General features: G+C 46.6%; 1 protein-coding gene across 1 annotated transcript; it reads right to left on the bottom strand.

Moving 5' to 3' along the window:
* Positions 1–795: 795 nt before the first annotated feature.
* LOC135810143 (uncharacterized) lies at positions 796–16,788 on the bottom strand. Its single transcript, XM_065323609.1, has 13 exons — positions 15,918–16,788; positions 14,668–14,961; positions 12,086–12,261; positions 10,400–10,574; positions 8,843–9,798; positions 8,244–8,448; positions 7,512–7,628; positions 6,329–6,639; positions 5,877–6,073; positions 3,501–3,541; positions 3,126–3,222; positions 2,734–2,845; positions 796–2,397 (listed from the first exon to the last, which is right to left on the bottom strand). Exons 1-13 carry the CDS (start codon positions 16,018–16,020, stop codon positions 2,161–2,163), a joined length of 3,021 nt encoding a protein of 1,006 aa, XP_065179681.1. The 5' UTR covers positions 16,021–16,788; the 3' UTR covers positions 796–2,160.
* Between the last annotated feature and the right edge of the window lie 2,484 nt (positions 16,789–19,272).

Below are 19,272 nucleotides of genomic sequence, written 5' to 3'. Positions count from 1 at the left end.
AAGGCAATGTGCATGGCTTCTTGGCGATGAAAGTACGTGGCCAGTGGATCTACATACGGTTCAGTTGCTACTGGCTGGAAACCTACGCCTGGCTGACCGTTTCTAAGTGTGTGAGTGATGGGTTTTGTTTCACATACACATTATTTGGAGGGCAGAGCAACACGTTTGGCCATCAACTAGGTCAGCTGTTTTCTAGTCGCCAGCAACTAAACCACGGAGCATCATAATGACACTCTCCCAAATATTGTATGAACACCACGGCTCACGCCACTCTGAACCAGTATCATAGTTGTATTTGTTGCTAATGCTGCTTACATAACCTGTAATTTACTCAATCTGCGGGCGGAACTGTTGTTTCGTCCATTGTGGACTCATAAGCGTAGCACAGAGGCTGTATTTATTTATATAAATTGAAACAATGCACTAACTTTTTTGCTATCAAGTACACGCTTCTGTATTGTACATTGCAACTGCCAGATATTTCGCCTAGCCTCTAGTGGAATAACATGATTGCGTTTTCTTGATCAAGGACCTCGAATACATCTAGACTTGGGTGGCCAAAAGATGTCCAGTATCCATACAAATATTGCCCGAGCTACGCCACTGGACTGTTCATGTACATGTAGATCTACAGCAAGTTTGTATTGTAAGCTACACGGCACAACAAGGGCAATCAAGGCTTGTTAGTCGCTACGTTTAAGTTTCATGCTTTCACAATCATCAGCCTGCGGCAACAACAGTCTTGTTACTGTACTATTGTAAGCTATAAATAGTCAAACAGTGGACAGAAGGCTATAACGTATAAACTATAATCAATCGGATTGTTACAACTACAATGTAACTCGGAGTTTCATGCACAACCATGCAATCCTCAGACAACATGATAATGGTGTTTGTGTGGGGGCTGGGTGCGGAGTCAAGATGTGTGAGTCATGATAGGTCGCTATGGGTGTCACCAAGAGTTCATAACCCCCATGAACTCTTGGTGTCACTAGCAGTGATATGGCTATGCTGAGTATTCAGGGATTGCTGATGATGTGGATAGTTGATATGCATACAGGGTGCAGACGCGAGATTGTAGGATTGGTGTGAGTGAGTAGGCTATGGCAGTAGAGGTGTGGGTAGGCTATGGCAGTAGAGGAGTGAGTAGGCTATGGCAGTAGAAGAGTGAGTAGGCTATGGCAGTAGAGGAGTGAGTAGGCTATGGCAGTAGAGGAGTGAGTAGGCTATGGCAGTAGAGGAGTGAGTAGGCTATGGCGGTAGAGGCAGCTACTGAGTAGCTACTTCGAAGTAGTTGTAAATATTGGATACGTTTGGCCAGTATAATTACGGATGTGTCGAGCAGTGGGACCAAACAACCAGAAAATGCCGCAGTGACATACGAGATAGATGCTAGATAGGTTGATGGAGATGAAAAGAGAGAGAGAGAGAGGGGGGGGGGGCGGAGAGGAGATAGGGGACTAATCTGGCAGAAAGAGAGCCAAAAAGGAATATTTCTTTCAATTAAAATACATTCATACTCCGGGGCTTGACCGGATACGTGCATTGCACAGAAACAGAGTGATACTGAATAAAGAGTGATACTGAATAAATAGCGGAAAATGTGTAGCTTCAACTGGTACATTGTATGTGAACTTTGATTAGAACTGTCTTGCTTACTGCAAACTGTACGTCCCCTTTCTGTGCAGTAGTCCTGAGGCGATGATAGCAGCCCACAGAGTCTGTAGCCATGTGGTACATGATGTACGAGGAGGGGGTCTTAAACTTGACCCAGACTTAAGTAGGACCATAGTTCAAAACAAACAGGAGATATTGACCAGGGAAATATTGACCTGTGACCATTTTCATTTAGATTGACTGGACTGTTTTGCTTTGCTCGGCTTCTTTTCGGCTTTGCTCGGATTCTTTTCGGTTTTAACTCTTGCTTGTTCGGCATTCATTGGTGTTGTCCATTGAAAGTTCATACTTGGCTGTCATCTTGCTGTGAATAGCTGCACCCACTGCATGCATGCTAGCGCAAGAATGCTCACGTCCAGCGCACAGTTACTAGATCCGTGTGTGACATCCGGTGAATGCACTTGACGTCCAGTCTTGACCCAGTACTGCTGGTGCAAGGAATGCCAGTAAGCGGCGACGGCATTGTCATAGCGATAGGTGCACTCACACGGCTGTCGATCTTCTCCGGTCGGTGCTCAGGGGGTGCGGTTGCCTGTCACGGGGACTCTTCTCCGTTATCTGAATCGGCGGCTGAGGCCGCGTGACTATCTGCAAGGCTATGCTGGGACTGATAGCATCGGGCATGCTGCTGCTGCTGCTTGATGCAGCGTCACTGCTACTATCCGTGAACTCCGAAGCGGGTGACAACTCATCAACATCCAGGCAAAGATATTCCACGCCCTGCAATCGGCAACAAGATGAAAGGTAAAACAAATAGTCACAGTACATTCAAATCACTTTCTACTAGAAGTACTAGAAGTCTAGAACCTATTGTGACGTCAAGAAAGTTGGATAGAACAAAATTGGCGAAGGACCACTTAAGTTGGGCTGTCACTTTTTTTCAGCACACCAAGCCGATGTAAAGGGAAGTTACGTCTGTAAAAGAACAAGTTACTCACTGGGTAATGTCCTGGGTGAAGAGCAAGCATAACTGGAGGGTCCTGAGCTGGCAGCTCTCTCTCTCTCTCTCTCTCTCTCTCTCTCTCTCTCTCTCTCTCTCGTTTGCAGTTTTCTTACCCGTGTTGTCTTGGCAACATCCTCCAGCAAATCAGTGATATCTTCGACAAGCTCGCTGAAAGTAGGACGGCTCTGTGGCTCATGCAGCCAGCAATCTCTCATGATGTCATACCTAATAACACAGTCATACAAGGTCAATACAATCATGCAGTTATGTGCTGGGCACCTTAAACAGAATAGCTGCTACTGGCATATTGGCACGCCATGATTGACAATGTAAGACACTTTTGAAAAACTCAGGCTGGATATCACTTGCACAATAAGAATATTAATCCAGAGCCTAGTGGTAAAACATAGCCGCCCATAAGCGGGGTCCATAGTTCGAATCCTCAGGGTGGCAGCGGTCATGTAAATGTGATATTTTGAAAGTTAGCTCCCATGTCTTAGCTTACAGGTCGTCCTGACTGTTTGGTGGCTGTTCCATCCGGTGTCCTGCTGCCAGGGAGGCAAGCAGACTGCTTGTATCCATACTCGGGTAAGGTGTGCACCCTGCAAATATAAGCAGCAGAACAGGTGTACTGGATTATCGTAAATGCCTCGGCCCTCCCTCCCTCCCTCCCTCTGTCTCTCTCTCTCTCTCTCTCCCTCTCTCTCTCTCTCTCTCCACTGCATTGTGTACATTATTCAAGAGAGGAGTTGCCAAACCCTGATAATTGACCCTAAACGGACACTGGCACTATGCACTTGCTAGAAAAAGATAAGATATGCATACAGAGAGCACACTGCAAGTCATCCTACAAGCAAGATCATGCAGGCTCCCCACTTACCAAGTGTTACTATCTCCCACATGACAACACCGAAAGACCAACTGTACATTCAGCAATACAGATCAAATCACAAAAACGGACACCAGCTGTTTAGTTACTGCATTACCATAGCTACACAATCGAGAAAATGTGTGAGTCCCCGCAAGTAGGGTAAACGTCATACTTAGGCGTAACACCCTTGCACTTGTTCTTGGCTAACAAGGGACATGGAATCGGCACAGCAAAACTGTGCATCGCACTTTCATCACTCCGTACATCATGGCACTAGCCTGTACGACTCCCAGAATATTGTAGTTTCTACAACATTCAGTCAGAGCTACCACGCAAGTCACTTTTCAAAGTACCAGTAATCAACAAGACGAGAGGGAAGCATGCAGTCAACAAAAGAACAACATGAACGTGCACGCTGTGTTGCAAGTTAAGGCTAAAATCAAAATTTCACCAGTTGTAGTCTTCGGGGTGCTGAGTCGAATGGTCTTGGTCCGAGAAAGCTGAGACGCTCCCTTCCTACTTGAATCCCAATCGAACTCGCGCACTTCCCCCGAAACTGGGTGACTGCGCCCTACTAGATGGGGATTTGTATGCAAAATGTCACTAAAAGCGCCATTTCGTTCTTATAAAAGCACGGATGACCGCGATTGGCCCATATGTTGTAGTCTTTTGGACGCTGAGTCGATTGGTTTTGGTCCGAAAAGGCTACGATGCAGCGTTCCTCCTTTATCGAACATGGTTGAACAAGCTGTCACGTGTACAAGGTTCAACTCGAGTTCAACTCGAGTGACAGGTCTGCACCCAAAAAAGGTCAAACAGGCTAGTACGTTGTACCCTGCAGGCACGGTGATCAGGTGACTGGTGTACGCAGGAGCACCTGTTCAACCATGTTCGATTGGGAATGAAGGAGGAACGTTGCATCGCAGCATTTTCGGACCAAAACCAGTCGACTCAGCGTCCAAAAGACTACAACATATGGGCCAATCGCGGTCATCCTTGCTTTTATAAGAACGAAATGGCACTTTTAGTGACATTTTGCATACAAATCCCCATCTAGTAGGGCGCAGTCACCCAGGTTCGGTGGAAGTGTGCGAGTTCGATTGGGATTCAAGTAGGAAGGGAGCATCTCAGCTTCCTCGAACCACGACCATTCGACTCAGCACCCCGAAGACTACAACTGGTGAAATTTTGATTTTAGCCTTAACTTCCCCTTTAATAAATAATGACTGTTTAAGTTAGGGGTCAAACGGGTGTACCGGGTACCCGGGTACCCGCCCGGTAATCTCAGGTACCGTTAGTAAAAGGGTACCCGTTTGTAAAAAAAAAAAAAAAAAAAAAAGGTGATCCTATCGTATTCCAAGACTCAAAATAGGAGTGCGGATACTCTTTTCCTTTTTCCTGTGCATTCCCGCTTTCGACTTTATCAGGCAGGAGCAGGCTGAAAGACAGACTTGACAGTTGTTCTCTCCACTCTAGTGCAAGTAAAAATCCTCGTACTGGAGGTTTTTGATTGTGATGTGAGAAAATGCAAGACTTGAAACTCGTTCGAGGTGGCAGCTGAGTAACTAGAAAGTTACGATGGTTCTCCGACATCAAACCTGCCACAGTACTCTTGATGAACTAGTGTCACCAGGCTGAGTGACCAGTCGGAGTGTCACAAACGGTGATGTCCGTAGGTGGTAGCTACATGTATGATACTCATGGTTGTAGTTTGTTCCTTCAATCGACGAGCTGAAAAGTAGTTCGAAATATTGCATACAAGATTACGGATTTGTGAAGATTCATTTCACGAGTTCAACAAGCTAGCACTAGCAGCTAGCTGACCAGCAGCACATCAGCTGTGTCAGGCACCCCAGCTAGCTATGGGCGCGAACATCTTCTGAATGCAACGAGTACCAGTTCTCTGCGAACATAGCAAATAGGATTGCGCGAGATCACGGAAGTTTTGCTAAACCACTCTGTCCTTGCGTGGCTCGAATCACATCGATCTGCAGTTGATTTGCGTACATGTATCAAAATACATGTAGCTTGTAGGACCATCTACATGTACGATTGTAAGTTACTGCCTGTGAAGTTATGTACATGGGCAAATGCACGGATGACATTCATTTGGAACCTTCATTGCCATAATAATATTATGATACACGAATCAATTGCGAATCATAATGTAGTATCAAAATACAACCTGAGAATATACAAATTAAAATCATGATTTATGTGAGAAATGCGCAAAAAAATAATATGGCTGCTAAAGGGTACCCGTTAACCCGCCCGTTAAGAAAATTACCCGTTCGTTAGTTAAAGGTACACCCGTTTGACCCCTAGTTTAAGTACAGAAAGATACAACACAGAGTCCTAGCTACAGCGTGAGCCCGCTCCACTTACACATCACTGCTGACTGTGTATAACCCGCGTTGCAGGGACTCGATGGCGTGCCACTTGACCGGGATGTGCTTGTGCGTGGAGCGCTGGTACACACCATCACTGAGTTCCACACCGCGCGAGTGACCAAAGTCAGAGATCTTCAGCGTGAAGTTGTCGGTGACCAGGACATTGCGTGCTGCCAAGTCACGATGGATAAGCTACCAGCCAGGAAGACAAGGGAACATGCAGCATGTATTGCAGTTCAGTTGATGATCATTTGCAGGCGAGTGTTGGCTACAGCCAAGTCTTTATAAAAGTTCAACTGCCAACATACAGCCGGAAATTTTTTAAAGAGGCAAATTGGTGTGTGTGTGGGGGGGGGGGGCGACAGAAATACATGCTTCAAGTGATGAGTTGGAGTTCAAAGCCGAGAGCGCTCTGCGTCTAGGCAAGACATTGCTGTGCTTGCTTACATGTCTAGAGGACAGAAATTCCATTCCGCGCGCAATCTGCCGACAGAAGTTCAAGACGTTCTCCGGCCGAATGAGATCCTCACTGTCGGGCATACTGGTGTACGCCCTGTGGGGAGTCTGTCGCTGGCTCTGCAGCAGCTGCTGCTGCTGCTGCAGATTGTTTGCCGTGCTGCCATACCCATCGTCACTAGCCAAACTGTTCAGCTTCTTCAGCTGTGTCTTCATGCATCGCTTCGAGACACCGCGCCGTGATCGCAGCATGGCCAGCAAGTTACCTCTGGATGCAAACTCCAGGATGAGTATAGGAGATGCTAGACAAAACCAAGCAGAAAACGCAAAGAACATACCGGCACTGATAATTCCAACAGAAAGCGAAATCTATTATCTCTGCATCAAGGTGTTGCAGCACATGTCGTGTATTTCGTAGTGTCACGTGGGAGACAGCGCTATGCAGGAAAGCCCCAGAAACCAAGCTACAATCAATGACATCATGAGCTACTTTGCTAGCAGTAGATTGTGCTATTCACCCCACAGACCATTGTGAGCTGCTGGGTGGCACAAGACCATGAACATGACTACATGCAATACCGGCATACCTGCCAAGTACTGAGAGTGATTTTCCTGGATCGCCATGGCAAAATCTCGGGACTTGCCTTGGTTTTTCGGGATATATGTCGTATTTTTTCCAAAAAACCCCTTTTTCAACTTTTGATGGCACCAACATTTCGATAATAGATGCCTGATGGTGATCATCGGATCACACTTACGCATGTTCAAGACTCAAAAATGGAGGTTTTTCAGGGACTGTTCAAGGAAGAAGCACTAGTAGTAGATCCACTGGTACTGCAGGCTATGGTGGTCCGGAATCAATAAGGACAACTACTGGCCTGTGACAAGTCATTTGAAGTGCTCCAAGTACAATATCAAGCTTGTTTCTTGTACAGTAATTTCGGGATAATCGACAGGAATTTCGGGATCACGGGAGTTCATCCACAATTGCGGGATAATCCCGAAACAATCGGGATACTTGGCAGGTATGCAAATACCAGTGTCCTGCTCAGCAAGAGTTCAAAGTTTTTTTACATACACATGGAAATCACAAAGGATGAAGCTGCGCAAGGCACCAATCAAATCATGCCCGTCAAAACGTGACCCTCGTTATCTGAGACACACATGCTCTTACATGCGGAGAGGCAGACTCCAAGCAGGCTGAGCACGTTGGGGTGTGACCTGCGGCCAAGCTCCACAAGCGCCTTGATCTCCTTGCTCATCTCCCTCACCGACGAGTACTCGGATTCATCTAGCAGGAATAGGACACCAAAACTGGCTTTACCGAGTCAGTATGGGCAAAATAATGGCAAGAAACTTTCTTACAAGGTACAATAACGTTTACACGCGGCTCGCCAGACATCTCCTCTAAACATGATGGTTTAACTGGTCAAAGATCTCATCATCAAGCGTACAGATACAGCGAAGAGTCCTCACGGTCAGTAGCTTAGGAAGTGCAGACATGCATAGCGCAACAGCAATTAATAAATACGGATGTTGAGCCAATAGTATTATGTAACGGGAAAGCAACTGCAATTGCATACTAGTATATAATATTAGGCAGGTGTTACGGGGTTGGCACACCTGTGATCCAGATGCCGTATTTTCCGGAGTACATGTATACGCTGCACTATAGCCACCCGTATTTCACCCGAAAGGGCCGGTGCGGCTTACACTACGATGGTCAAATTAACAACGATAAACAGGGTGGATGACAGTATTTCGTGCCAAAAATCTGGGTGCAGCTTCTACTCCAGTGCGGCGCATGCCCTGGAAAATACAGTAAGTGAATATCAACTGGCCGAGTCCATTTTACTGGCATATAGGATGTGATAGAGAGTCATCAAAAAGACAAAAAAAAACATACCTCTGGTCAATTTTAGCGCCACATCGGTCTGCCGTTGTCCAGGTTCGAGGTCGTGAACAATCCCTCGGTGCACTATGCCAAACGCACCCTGTCCGACCTCTTCCGCAATGCGAATGTTACCGATGTCCACAATGAATTCCGCCAGGTAATCGGCATTCACCACTTGCGCCAACTCCGACTGTAGCAGACTTTCGACTTGCGTGTACTGCAACAGAATGAGAACATAGAATACAGACAAAAGAATGAGCACACATAGAATTGGACAATTTCTTTCAGCTTTACCGAGTGCTGCCTCAGGTGTGTTCAAGGAGTCCTGGAACTTCTTGTAGTATACACGCTGAGGCTGTTCTTTCCCTTATGACATGATACTGGGGATAGAAAATGAGAGATAGAGCTAGGCAGAGAGAGAGAGAGGGAGAGAGAGAGTGTGTGTGTGTGTGTGTGTGTGTGAGAGAGAGAGAACTAGAGAGAAGATGAAGAGGAGGAGGATATGTGAGATGAGGCGAGGGCACTGCAATTTAGAAAGTTTGGTAGAAGCCCTGGAAAATATATGAATGTCTGAACGCAGCAATACACACATGGCATAAAGTATAACTCACAGGCATGATGGCTGCACAATGCTGCCGTTTATCCGGTCCAGTCGAGAGGCTTGCAGTGGAACCAGACTTCAGGCACGCGGACGAGCTGGACAAATCAACCTGGCCAGCTCTCCGCTTTCCGTTCTTTGTTGCAAAACGTGCTCTGCCACCGCGGCGGCGAGCCCTGCCCCTTGCCTTTCTGGTGCGTATAATGATGGTGAGACATGCAAGAGTGGCGAGCGCAACAAACAAGGAAATAATGGCAACCAGGGCAATGACGAGAGGATTGCTAAAGAGTCGATCACTCTGGGAAGCATCCGCATCTCCGAACGTCGACGTCACAACGCCTGTTTGCGCACTACTTGCAATGGATTTCGTGGACTTCTTGGCCAGAATCATCAACGCTGAAGCAGTTGCCGGAGCCAATATCAAAGTTGATTCATATTGCGAGGTACTGAAACTGGTCGTAGGAGATGTACTTGCCTCTGTTGGCAACACAATTGCGGAACAGCCTGGCGGCACATTTTCTTTCGTTGGAGTGTTCCTTTTGTCAAAAGAGTATACCTCTTCAACAGTGCTGGTGGTGTTGAGCTGGTTATTCCAAGGATTTGGAGCAATTAGAGTGAAATAGCCATTACCGGGCTGCTGTTCGCCATTGCTTCTGTTGACTTTGAGTACAATCTCAGCCCTGACTAGAGCATTGCATCCAGGAAAGGAAGGTGGGTTCCAGGTGACAGTCGCCCGTGCCATGTCAGTACCTATTTCCAGTGTTTCGTTGTTTTCCTGAGCCAAGTCCAAATATCTCGTGCATGTTTGATTGTTCAAAACGGCAAGGCAAGCGGAGAAGTTACCAACTGGGGCGCCCGAAACGGCCATGATGAAAATGAACTGTGTTGCCATAACTGTTTGATTTGTATCAATATCTTGCAGTTCTGCTCTTCTGGAAGATGAGGCTAGAAGTTGAATCTCTGGTTCAGCTACATAGACAGACAGACAGACACACACCCCGCACATCCCCCCCCCCCCCCCCCCCCCCCACACACACATGCACACACACACACACAATTATTTCGCACATCAGAAAACCGTGACCACATTTCATTGGAATCGCACGCTCCGCACACAAAGGACTATAATCATCGTATCACTACTAGGGTATCATTCATGAAGAGTTCTCTGCATGGGAGGTTTAGCCAGCACTGGCGTGTGCTTTTCCTAGTGGTGAGAATGATAAAAAAAGGCATTGCATCAGTTACGGTACATGTAGTTGGCGTGGAGTGATCGAGTGCACTCAGTGACTGGGCGTGACCATGGCTCATCCGATGGGACACCAGATGCAGTGCTTCCAGCAAGTTAAATGTAGTTTTTAGTTAGCCGTGGTTGGTTGGCACCCTTCATCTCATTCTCACTATTGGCAGTTTAACGGAAAGCCAGGAGATGTGTTAAAGTGAATAAATATGTGCGTTTATATGTGAAAACACTTAGACTGACAATGCAATGGTTAGCATGCAGCATGGTACTAGTAAACACCGAACAGTGATCCAGTGTTCTAGTCTCAATACTGCGCAGTGTGCTCACCTCCTCTGACCAGAGTGATGTCATACGACTCGTTGATTGCATTGTAGTGAGCAGTACACCGCAGGTGCTGGTATGGCTCCAAGTCTGTTTGGTTTACCAAGATGTTCGCATGGGTAGCAGTCGATATCAGATGCTGATCAGGGTTATACGGTTCGTCAAGAAGATCCCATGTCACCTTGAACAACACACCAGTGGTGCAAGATAGGACAATGCAGGTAAAAAAAAGGTTATTTAATCTTTGTTCAGGATGATAGTCTTTCTAATGTGTGGAAAATGAGACTGGCTGTGGCTGTTTAGCAGGTGGCATTTGGCCTCACCATGCGTTAGTTATTGCCGTAACACATGATCTCTTACAAATATACTGTAAAAGCAGAAATTTTCGGTGGTGTTTTATTTTCGGTAACTTCGGTGCCGACAATGTTTACCGAAAATAAAACGCACCGAAAATTTCGGTACTACCGGTACTGTATACATTTAGTACTAGTACACTTACCTGGAAAACGGGTTTACAGAAAAATTTCCCTCCACTGAACCGCCGATTTTGGAGAATACCGAAAATATTACACCACCGAAAATTTCTGCTTTATAGTACCACCTTTCACCCTTCCCATCCCATATCCACCCCTGTAATAATTTGTCCAATTTAGCGAACTTAGGCCACGGTCCTATGTTCGGCTTGTGCTGAATGTGGCTTGTGGTGAATGGGACGGCGGAGACTCCCTTGATGTAGGCTAAAGCTTGCCGTAGAGAATCTATAAAATTAATACAAATACAAATGTGGCTTGTTCTGAAAGTGGCTTGCGCTACATTGAGGGAACCGGAGGGGTCAGACCATGAGGAGAGGTATCATAAGGGTGTCTCTTGGCCTCTGATACGATCGCACTTTGAATGACAACTCAGTCCGGAGAGTGGTGTTTTCCACTACATGCCCAAAAGAACATTAATGAAACATCTTTTAGCATGGTATGTTACCTGCAACCTTTGAACGTGGCTAAAAATGCACTCAGTTCAAGCCACTTAGTGGCTTTAAACAGCTCATGGCCGAAAGTGGCTGGGAGCCAAAAGTTCTCCATCTTGGATAGGCAAGGAAAGCAAAACTGGTTCCACTGCATTCCAAATTTTAGCAGTACATCACTCTGCTCCAACTGACACACCATCTCGGCTGGCAGGAGCTGGATAAAAGAGGACTGGGCTACTGAGGCCTGCACATACCACATGTATTTCTTTCCGGAGTGTACGCCGCACTTGTTAACACCAGCAATTCACCCCAAAAACGTCGGTGCTGCTTATACTACGATGGTCAAAAATTTCAAACAATAGGAGGACAGAGAAAATGTTTTTACTCCGAGTTTCACGCAGTAAACGATCATCAGAAAACGGCTGTTTTCTGATGATCGTTTAGTGCGTGAAACTCGGAGTAAAAACACTTTCTCTGTCCTCCTATTGTTTGAACCAGGTCTACCACTCGGTATTATTGAGCACTCTCTTGGTCAAAAATTTGCGGTGGAAAATGACTAAATGGGGTGGATGACTGTACTTTGTGACAAAAATCTGGGTATGGCTTATACTCCAGTGTGGCTTATACTAGTAGTGCTCCAGTGACACTCCGGAATATACCGTACTAGAAAATCGATGCGTTCCTGTGTAATAACCACAACCCCAGGACGTATTAGTACGCTGCAGTACCTTACGGACAGCAGACGCACTACCGGTAACAACCGCACTGCGACAGTGAACAGATATGAGCTCCGCGTCAGCTGTGATGCCGGTGTCGTGCAGCAGGTAAACGGTCTCGGACCGTTCGGACGTTGCCATGGTAAGAGTTGGCACGACGGCAGTGATCGAAACACTGGGGATGCGATCTGCAGTGTCAGGACAAACAAACATCAACAGAAATATACTGAATTTTAAAAAAACAACTTGCAGGAAAACAGGATCACGGACATTACTGTTATTCCACACTGAGTCGCACATAAGTCTACTGTGTAATGGGCCATTCACACCAGGGAGTAGTACAATACCGGTATTGTACTACTCCCTGATTCACACTACGCCCAAAACGTGGCGTACGTGACGTTTTCGTCCGGATAGCAATGACAGCATGGAACGTGGCGGGAAAATCGTACCCCCGATACGAAAACGTAGACGACGTATCCAGACCCCTGTACCGAGTTTCGTTCTGTCGTTCCCAGCAGTTTGTGTCCAAAAGAAGCTGTACACACAGCTGTACGAGCAGCGTGTGGGTGCCTGTGTGAATACACCTGCATGAAAACGACGTCTGCCAGTACGTCGTATTCCAAAAACGTGACGCATATTGTAACGTAGTATGAATAGCCTATAACTGTGGAGCAGGCCATCCTGATAAGCAACTACATGAAGAAGCCAGGCTGTGTGACCATCCACCAGGTGTGTAGCTCGTATATACAGTAAAACCTGTCAAGGAGACCACTCGGATAAGGCGACCACCTGTCCTAGAAGACCACTGAAACCAGGACCAAGGGATGCCATTTCCAGTCAAATGACCCTGGATAAGGAGACCACCTGGTAACAGAGACCACGCTTTGAAGGTCCCTTGAGCGGTCGTCTTAGACAGGTTCCACTGTACATGTAGTCTGAGTCAGCGTAGTTCGGTCATCACACCTGCAAATGGCTGGCATGGGTGTCTACACAGTGAAAATAGGTAACTTGAATTGGCGAATACATGTGTGAGGCACCTGGTCGCCACACCACAGATATGCTCAAGCATATGTACATGGTGACCACACCACAGATATGCTCTAGTCACATGACTATATGTACATGGTCACCACACCACCGATGTGCAAGCGGCTACAGTCAACTTCGCTAATAACGACTGCGGATATAACGACAATTCACGAATAACGACAGAATTTCCATGCCCAGAGCAAAGTCCCATGTAACTGTAATACATGAGACTTCGGGTATAACGACACTTCGCGAATAAGGACACTTTTCTGATGCCCCGCCAAGTGTCGTTATAAGCGAAGTTGACAGTACACCCCTAATCCACTACAGTCTCTAGCGATAGCACTTGACAGGACCGTGGCTGCAACGAACCTCATTTGTCCATATGCGGCAAGGCGACCTGATCACCACATTCAACTCTACTGCTACGATGGAAAGAGGATTTCGCTGCCACCGAGTTACTATACCTGCAGAGGTGCTAGTACATTGTGTCAGTACAGAAGTTATGTGAATGATATCGCAGTGTATGCTGTGTATAGTGGAAACCAGTTCTGGCTTGAATGGAGTGAAAGCTACTGCTAGCTTTTATGGCGTGGAAACCAGAGCTAGTTCCGTATTGGGTGCCTAACACTGCTCGCATAATGATAGTGAGATGTGAATGGCAAATTTGTACCGAGTGGCAAACCATGAAACCAGTGCTAGTTCATTGAGTGGCAAACCAGTGCTTGCATGCCATAGCACTACAGTATCACATTGCCACTGTGACTTTATTCAAAAACACTCCAATAATAGCACAGCTGCATGGCCAGGAAAGCAGTGAGCCAGCAGTGCAGTTAGGTAAATCAGACAGCAGTGCAGTTACTTCGGTCAATGAGACAGCAGTGCAGTTCCTGAGGCCAGTGAGAGAGCTGTGCTGGGTCACCGTGTGCAACACTTGGCCAGCAGGATGGCAAGAGGCAACACATCCTGACCAGAACAACAAACTCCAGGAAGTCACCTGGTAACATGCCGCAGCAGTAAGACAGCATTGCTAGTGTAACACACACCGCCAAACATGGCAACACACATAGCACATAGCCTGGCAAAGGCAACATCGTTTTGTTACCACCCGTCACAGTCAGACCTTGCTTAGCCGCACACATCCGTTTTCCACGAAAATATCCGGATAGGCGAGGGAACCGGATAATCGAACACACATACTGTATGTATGCATGACATATGCAGTATAAATCGGTAACAAACGATTTTCTTCCAGATGGCGAGGGATCCGGATAAAAAAGGACCGGATAAGCGAGGTCTGACTGTACCTTGGAATGCACATGATAATCATTCTTAACTCTGATGAGTATCCATGATCTGCCATGGTCAAGAACACTGGGAATTAATAGGATTGCGAGCAGCAGTCATACATGGTGATTCATCACACACATTTCACACAATAGCATGGGCTGTGGAGAATAGCTATGTGAACTTGACAGTTCCGCTGCGCACAAAACAAGGAGTTCAGGTGATAGCAAGCTTGCAATGTTTTTGTGAACACGGACAAGTCTTAGGTGACTTACGGCTGCCAATGATACGGAAGGGTGCGAAGGATGTGTGGCCCACTGTTCTACAGCGATACAGGCCACTGTGGAACTCTCTTAGCCGATCGATATTGAACTGTATAGCAGTTTCGCTGGCCCCGCCAGAGCAGGTCAAGCCCCGGCCCGGCACATCGGGAACAGCCTCGGCATGACAGCTCACCGCCGTGGACCGTGCTAATATGTCTTGTGCAGTAGAGAAGCAGTAGATGTCCAGAGGCTCCCCATAGTACTGACTGTAGGATGGCTCTGGATAGCTATAAGCAAAGTACGGATCTGAAGAAGACAGAGCGGAGACAGTAACAGTGCGCTCTATTAGCTGTGTCTTCCTGGTGTGGCATCCAGAATGTTCTTGACCAACTAATCGTGAAGCACAGCTACTATGCCGAAGCTCTCGCTCACGCACGCATGTGTCCGTGTGCATGCAATTAGGCGAGTGTGTGTTTGCACGCACATGCACATGAGTGCGTTGCAATGTGTCCACGTGCGTGAACAAGGACTGGAGTGTAGGCGCACGGAGAGTGTGCACTCATCCCTGCTGAACCACTGCCCCACGAAATCGTGACACAGACTTGCTAGCATTTATGTTTGAAGTGACGAGACTTTGCGTACGTGTGAGTGTGTGAGTGTGTGTGTGTGTGTGTGTGTGTGTGTGTGTGTGTGTGTGTGTGTGTGTGTGTGTGTGTGTGCGTGTATATCATCAATATGGGTGTGTGCATGTGCTGCTCTCATCCTTCTTTTTCTGCTTCTGAAGATGTATTAATTACAGAAAGAGAAGTGCTGCATGTGGCGGGGGGGGGGGGGGGGGGCAATGTAACTGGGTGGGAGTGTATACTGAAACAAGTGCCGTATTTTCCGGAGTATAAGCCACACTGGAGTATAAGCCACACCTAGACATTTTGTCACCAAGTACAGACATCTACCCTGTTCATCACCGTTCATTTGACCGTCGTAGGCATGATAAGCCCCCGCACCGACTCTTTTTGGGTGAATTACTGGTGGTTAATGTGCGGCTTGTACTCAGGAAAATACGGCAATGACATATTTCAAGTACAGTGCTGGCAACTGAAATCCGACCCCCTGGGCGGCGCGCCGCGCCGCCCAGGGGGTCGGATTTCAGTTGCAAGCACTGTATAAGCTGCACAACTCCAGCTGATCAGGCTCAGTATACATAGTACATTGCATGAACCCAGTGCACTAGTAGTACTGCTTGGGTGCATGTGGGTACTCACTGTCTTCAGAGGCTGGTTCTGAGAATCCACTACACTGCAGCAGCACAGGACCAACCAGCAATACCAGAAATCCAAGTAGTGCTTCGTGCAGCCAGGCAGACATTGTGGGCCCTCTGTCTCTCAGTCTCTGCTTGCTCAGCCACACAGCTCACGTAGAATTGGTGGTGATTCGCTGAGCTTGCCAGGCAGCATCCCTGCACAGGCTACAGGCTGTCGACCAAATAATTTTGGGTCTTCCGCACTTTACAGTGCAGTGACGGCGAGTCAGGTTTTTGTTCGTGACATGTTCTGGGAAAATGCTGAAGTAGTGCGGCAACTCCACATTCTGCAAACACATCGCCATCCACACTCCAGCCTGTCACGAGGCTACAACTACGAGCCTCGTACTTGTGCATATCCTTGGCTGAAATCGAGTGGATTCGAGCGGGGAGCTATATTTCAAACCTACGGGTAGGACTCGAATTCACCAAAATAGTGACTGGCTTGAAGGACGTCCAAGAATTCAGGATGTTTCCGGAAGCCATCGAGCGGTTTAGTTCTGAGTGTCGAATCGATCCGAGCGCTCGAACTGAAGCCAGTGAACACAGCCACGGGTGACAGTGGTGTACATGGCAAAGTCAGCAACCACACAACACCAGTCACTCTCAGAGGCTGAATACAGATGCGTGCATCACAGTGTTAGCAGACTCTCGCATCGTTTCCCAAGTCCATGCAGTTGCTACAGCGCGGTGGGAACAAGAAGGAAAGAACGTCTTCGGACCAATCATATGTGTTGCAGCTGTTCGATTTTTGATCTCTTGCTGAGTCTTGGCCTGGCCCTGGGGCATCATACACGTGGTTACGTCGTATTTTTTTCTTTTTTTTCTACAAAATCCACATACAGTAAGTATCGTTTATAAAGTGACCGGATATAATGATATACCGGTTATAGTGATAGAACACGTCAAAATCAAAATCAAATCAGAAAAAATACAGCTAAAATATCACTATATACACTATTATCGGCTATACCGATATATCGCTTATTGTGATGGACTTCAGGAAGCAAACCATATCAAATGTACAGGAAAATATCGCATATAATGATCAAGAGTGATGATCACAAAACAATTGTTTTTTCAATAAAGTTCACTTCTTCCAAAACTGATCCAGTGTTGCCTGGTTGCATCTGGCAGCAGACGTGGCTGAGAGAAAATTCTCAATTTTAGACAGGTGTCCCTGTATGCTGTGGTCACGAATGTCACTCGACGTACTCATGATCTCTTTTTGCACCAACCCATTTTTACCTGCACACACATGTCCGTTTCTGGCTGTGCTACCCCTCGCAATGTGCTCCCTTTGTATGCTCTTGTCCGTTTCTGTATGCACATGTCCTATTCTGGCTGCGCTACCCCTCGCTCCCTTTGTATGGTCTTGTCCTTTTCTGTATCTTTCTGCATGCTCTTGTCTGTTTCTGGCTGTGTTGCCTCTCACACAGTCCGCAGAGCATGCATGCACTTTCAGCATGCTTTTTCCAGCGTGTACGCATCATTTCATGTGCAGTCATGTGCCATGTGTCGGTCAAACATGCAAATCGGCTATAGTGATGCACCGGATATAGTGATACATTTTCGAAAATCAAAGGGGCACGTTATATCCGATATTTACTGTATCTCCAGACACTGGGGTGAATAATGGAGTGTGGTGGTGGGTATACATGGTATATTGAATAATTCCCGTGGCTACAATGAACTATTGCACAATGGTGTTCGTTATCATTATTATCAGGAGTCAATCATGTACTAGTACTAGTAGTAGCGACTTCAGTCCAAAATTCTAAAATCGGAATTAGGGCCAACACGACTGGAAAGAGAAACCTCTGCAGAACACAAACAGAAAATTTCATGGGTATATCTTGCCCCAAACCGGAGATATCAGGCCCCAAAGTATTTAGTTGGTATGCAATCGTCGGAGGCCATGTATGCAATTGTATGCAGAGCAATGGCACAAAAGTTTTTTTTTTTGGCGGGGTAACGGCCTCTTTTACGGGCAAGATAAAGTCCTGTAGTGTAGACGTGAACAAAATTGAGATACCTTGATTGGCTTGAAAGGTAAAAATAGAATTTTATTCAAGTACAATACAAAAGTGGGTTTAATTCTTTGTTGCCATCTTCAATAGGTCCGTCAAATAGTAGTACTGGTTTTCATTTGACCCGACGAGACCACACGACGCTTGCAGACCATAGCACGAACAGTGCACCAGCCACACTTAGCCCTTAGCGGATTATGCCGGCATAATACAGGGGCGGATCGAGAGATCTCTACAAGGGGGGGGGGGGGGGGGGTTCCGGTTGAGCCAAAAGTGAAGAGCCAAAATATTATGGAATCAGATGTGCCGTTGACACTTGTAATAACGACAATCCGATTGTGTAAGTGGGAATCGCATGCTTTTAAAACACACTACGGACATAATATTATTTAATATAATTTTTCCATCATCGACCAAACCACAACTGCGCTCTCCAGCCGGCCTCGACACGTTGCCACAGCACACCACCATCGCTGGAGACTGAGTCGGAGCGCAGTTGTGGTGTGGTGGACGATGGAAAACCTGTATACAGCCTACAGGGCCAAATGCTGCTGCTTACCCTACATTGTATGTATATAATATAACCTAACCAGTTGATTATAATAAAATAATGGGAAATATAAACCTGTATACAAACCGAGGCGAAGCCGAGGTTTGTATATTGGTTTATATTTCCCATATAATCAACTGAGTAGGTTATATTATGCTTATACTGAGCTTGGCTCCTTCACTTTCTACCAACACACTTCACCATTGCTGCTGGTAACCACACTTCTCGTGCTTTCCCTTCACATCGCACTAACACATATTCACACTTACAGACACAGCTCTCCACTGGTCTCTTTCGCTCCTTCCCTTTCTACCAACACACTTCACCATTGCTGCTACCCTTCACACATACAAAGATTCCCAGCACTACCGCACCACACAGCATATATACTCGTTTCAGTTTTTGTTAGCTTTAGTTGAATGGTTTTCTTTTTCACCCTGAAGATGGGCCATGCCCGAAAATTTGGTGCATTCAATTTATATCTAATAATTATAATTTTGTTTTTTTTTGGAAGTGAAGTGAACATATGCAGCGAAGAGACCGTAGTTGGAGAGTTTGAAGTGAGGTACCCTATAATGTGTGAATGGCTGCAATGGAGTCTGCGAGTGCTTAGAAAAGTTTATACTGAGCTGATATACAAACTCCCCTCTCCCCCACAAGGGTAGAGATTGGAATTCCAACCCACAACCATGGCTCGACGAGTCTTCCTTTCACCAACCTGTGCGGATCAAGTACAA

This window comes from Sycon ciliatum, chromosome 2, assembly GCF_964019385.1.
Source record: "Sycon ciliatum chromosome 2, ocSycCili1.1, whole genome shotgun sequence".
Classification (NCBI taxonomy): domain Eukaryota; kingdom Metazoa; phylum Porifera; class Calcarea; order Leucosolenida; family Sycettidae; genus Sycon; species Sycon ciliatum.
Note: the sequence above shows the minus strand (reverse complement) of the source record. Positions and strands in the feature narration are given on the sequence as shown.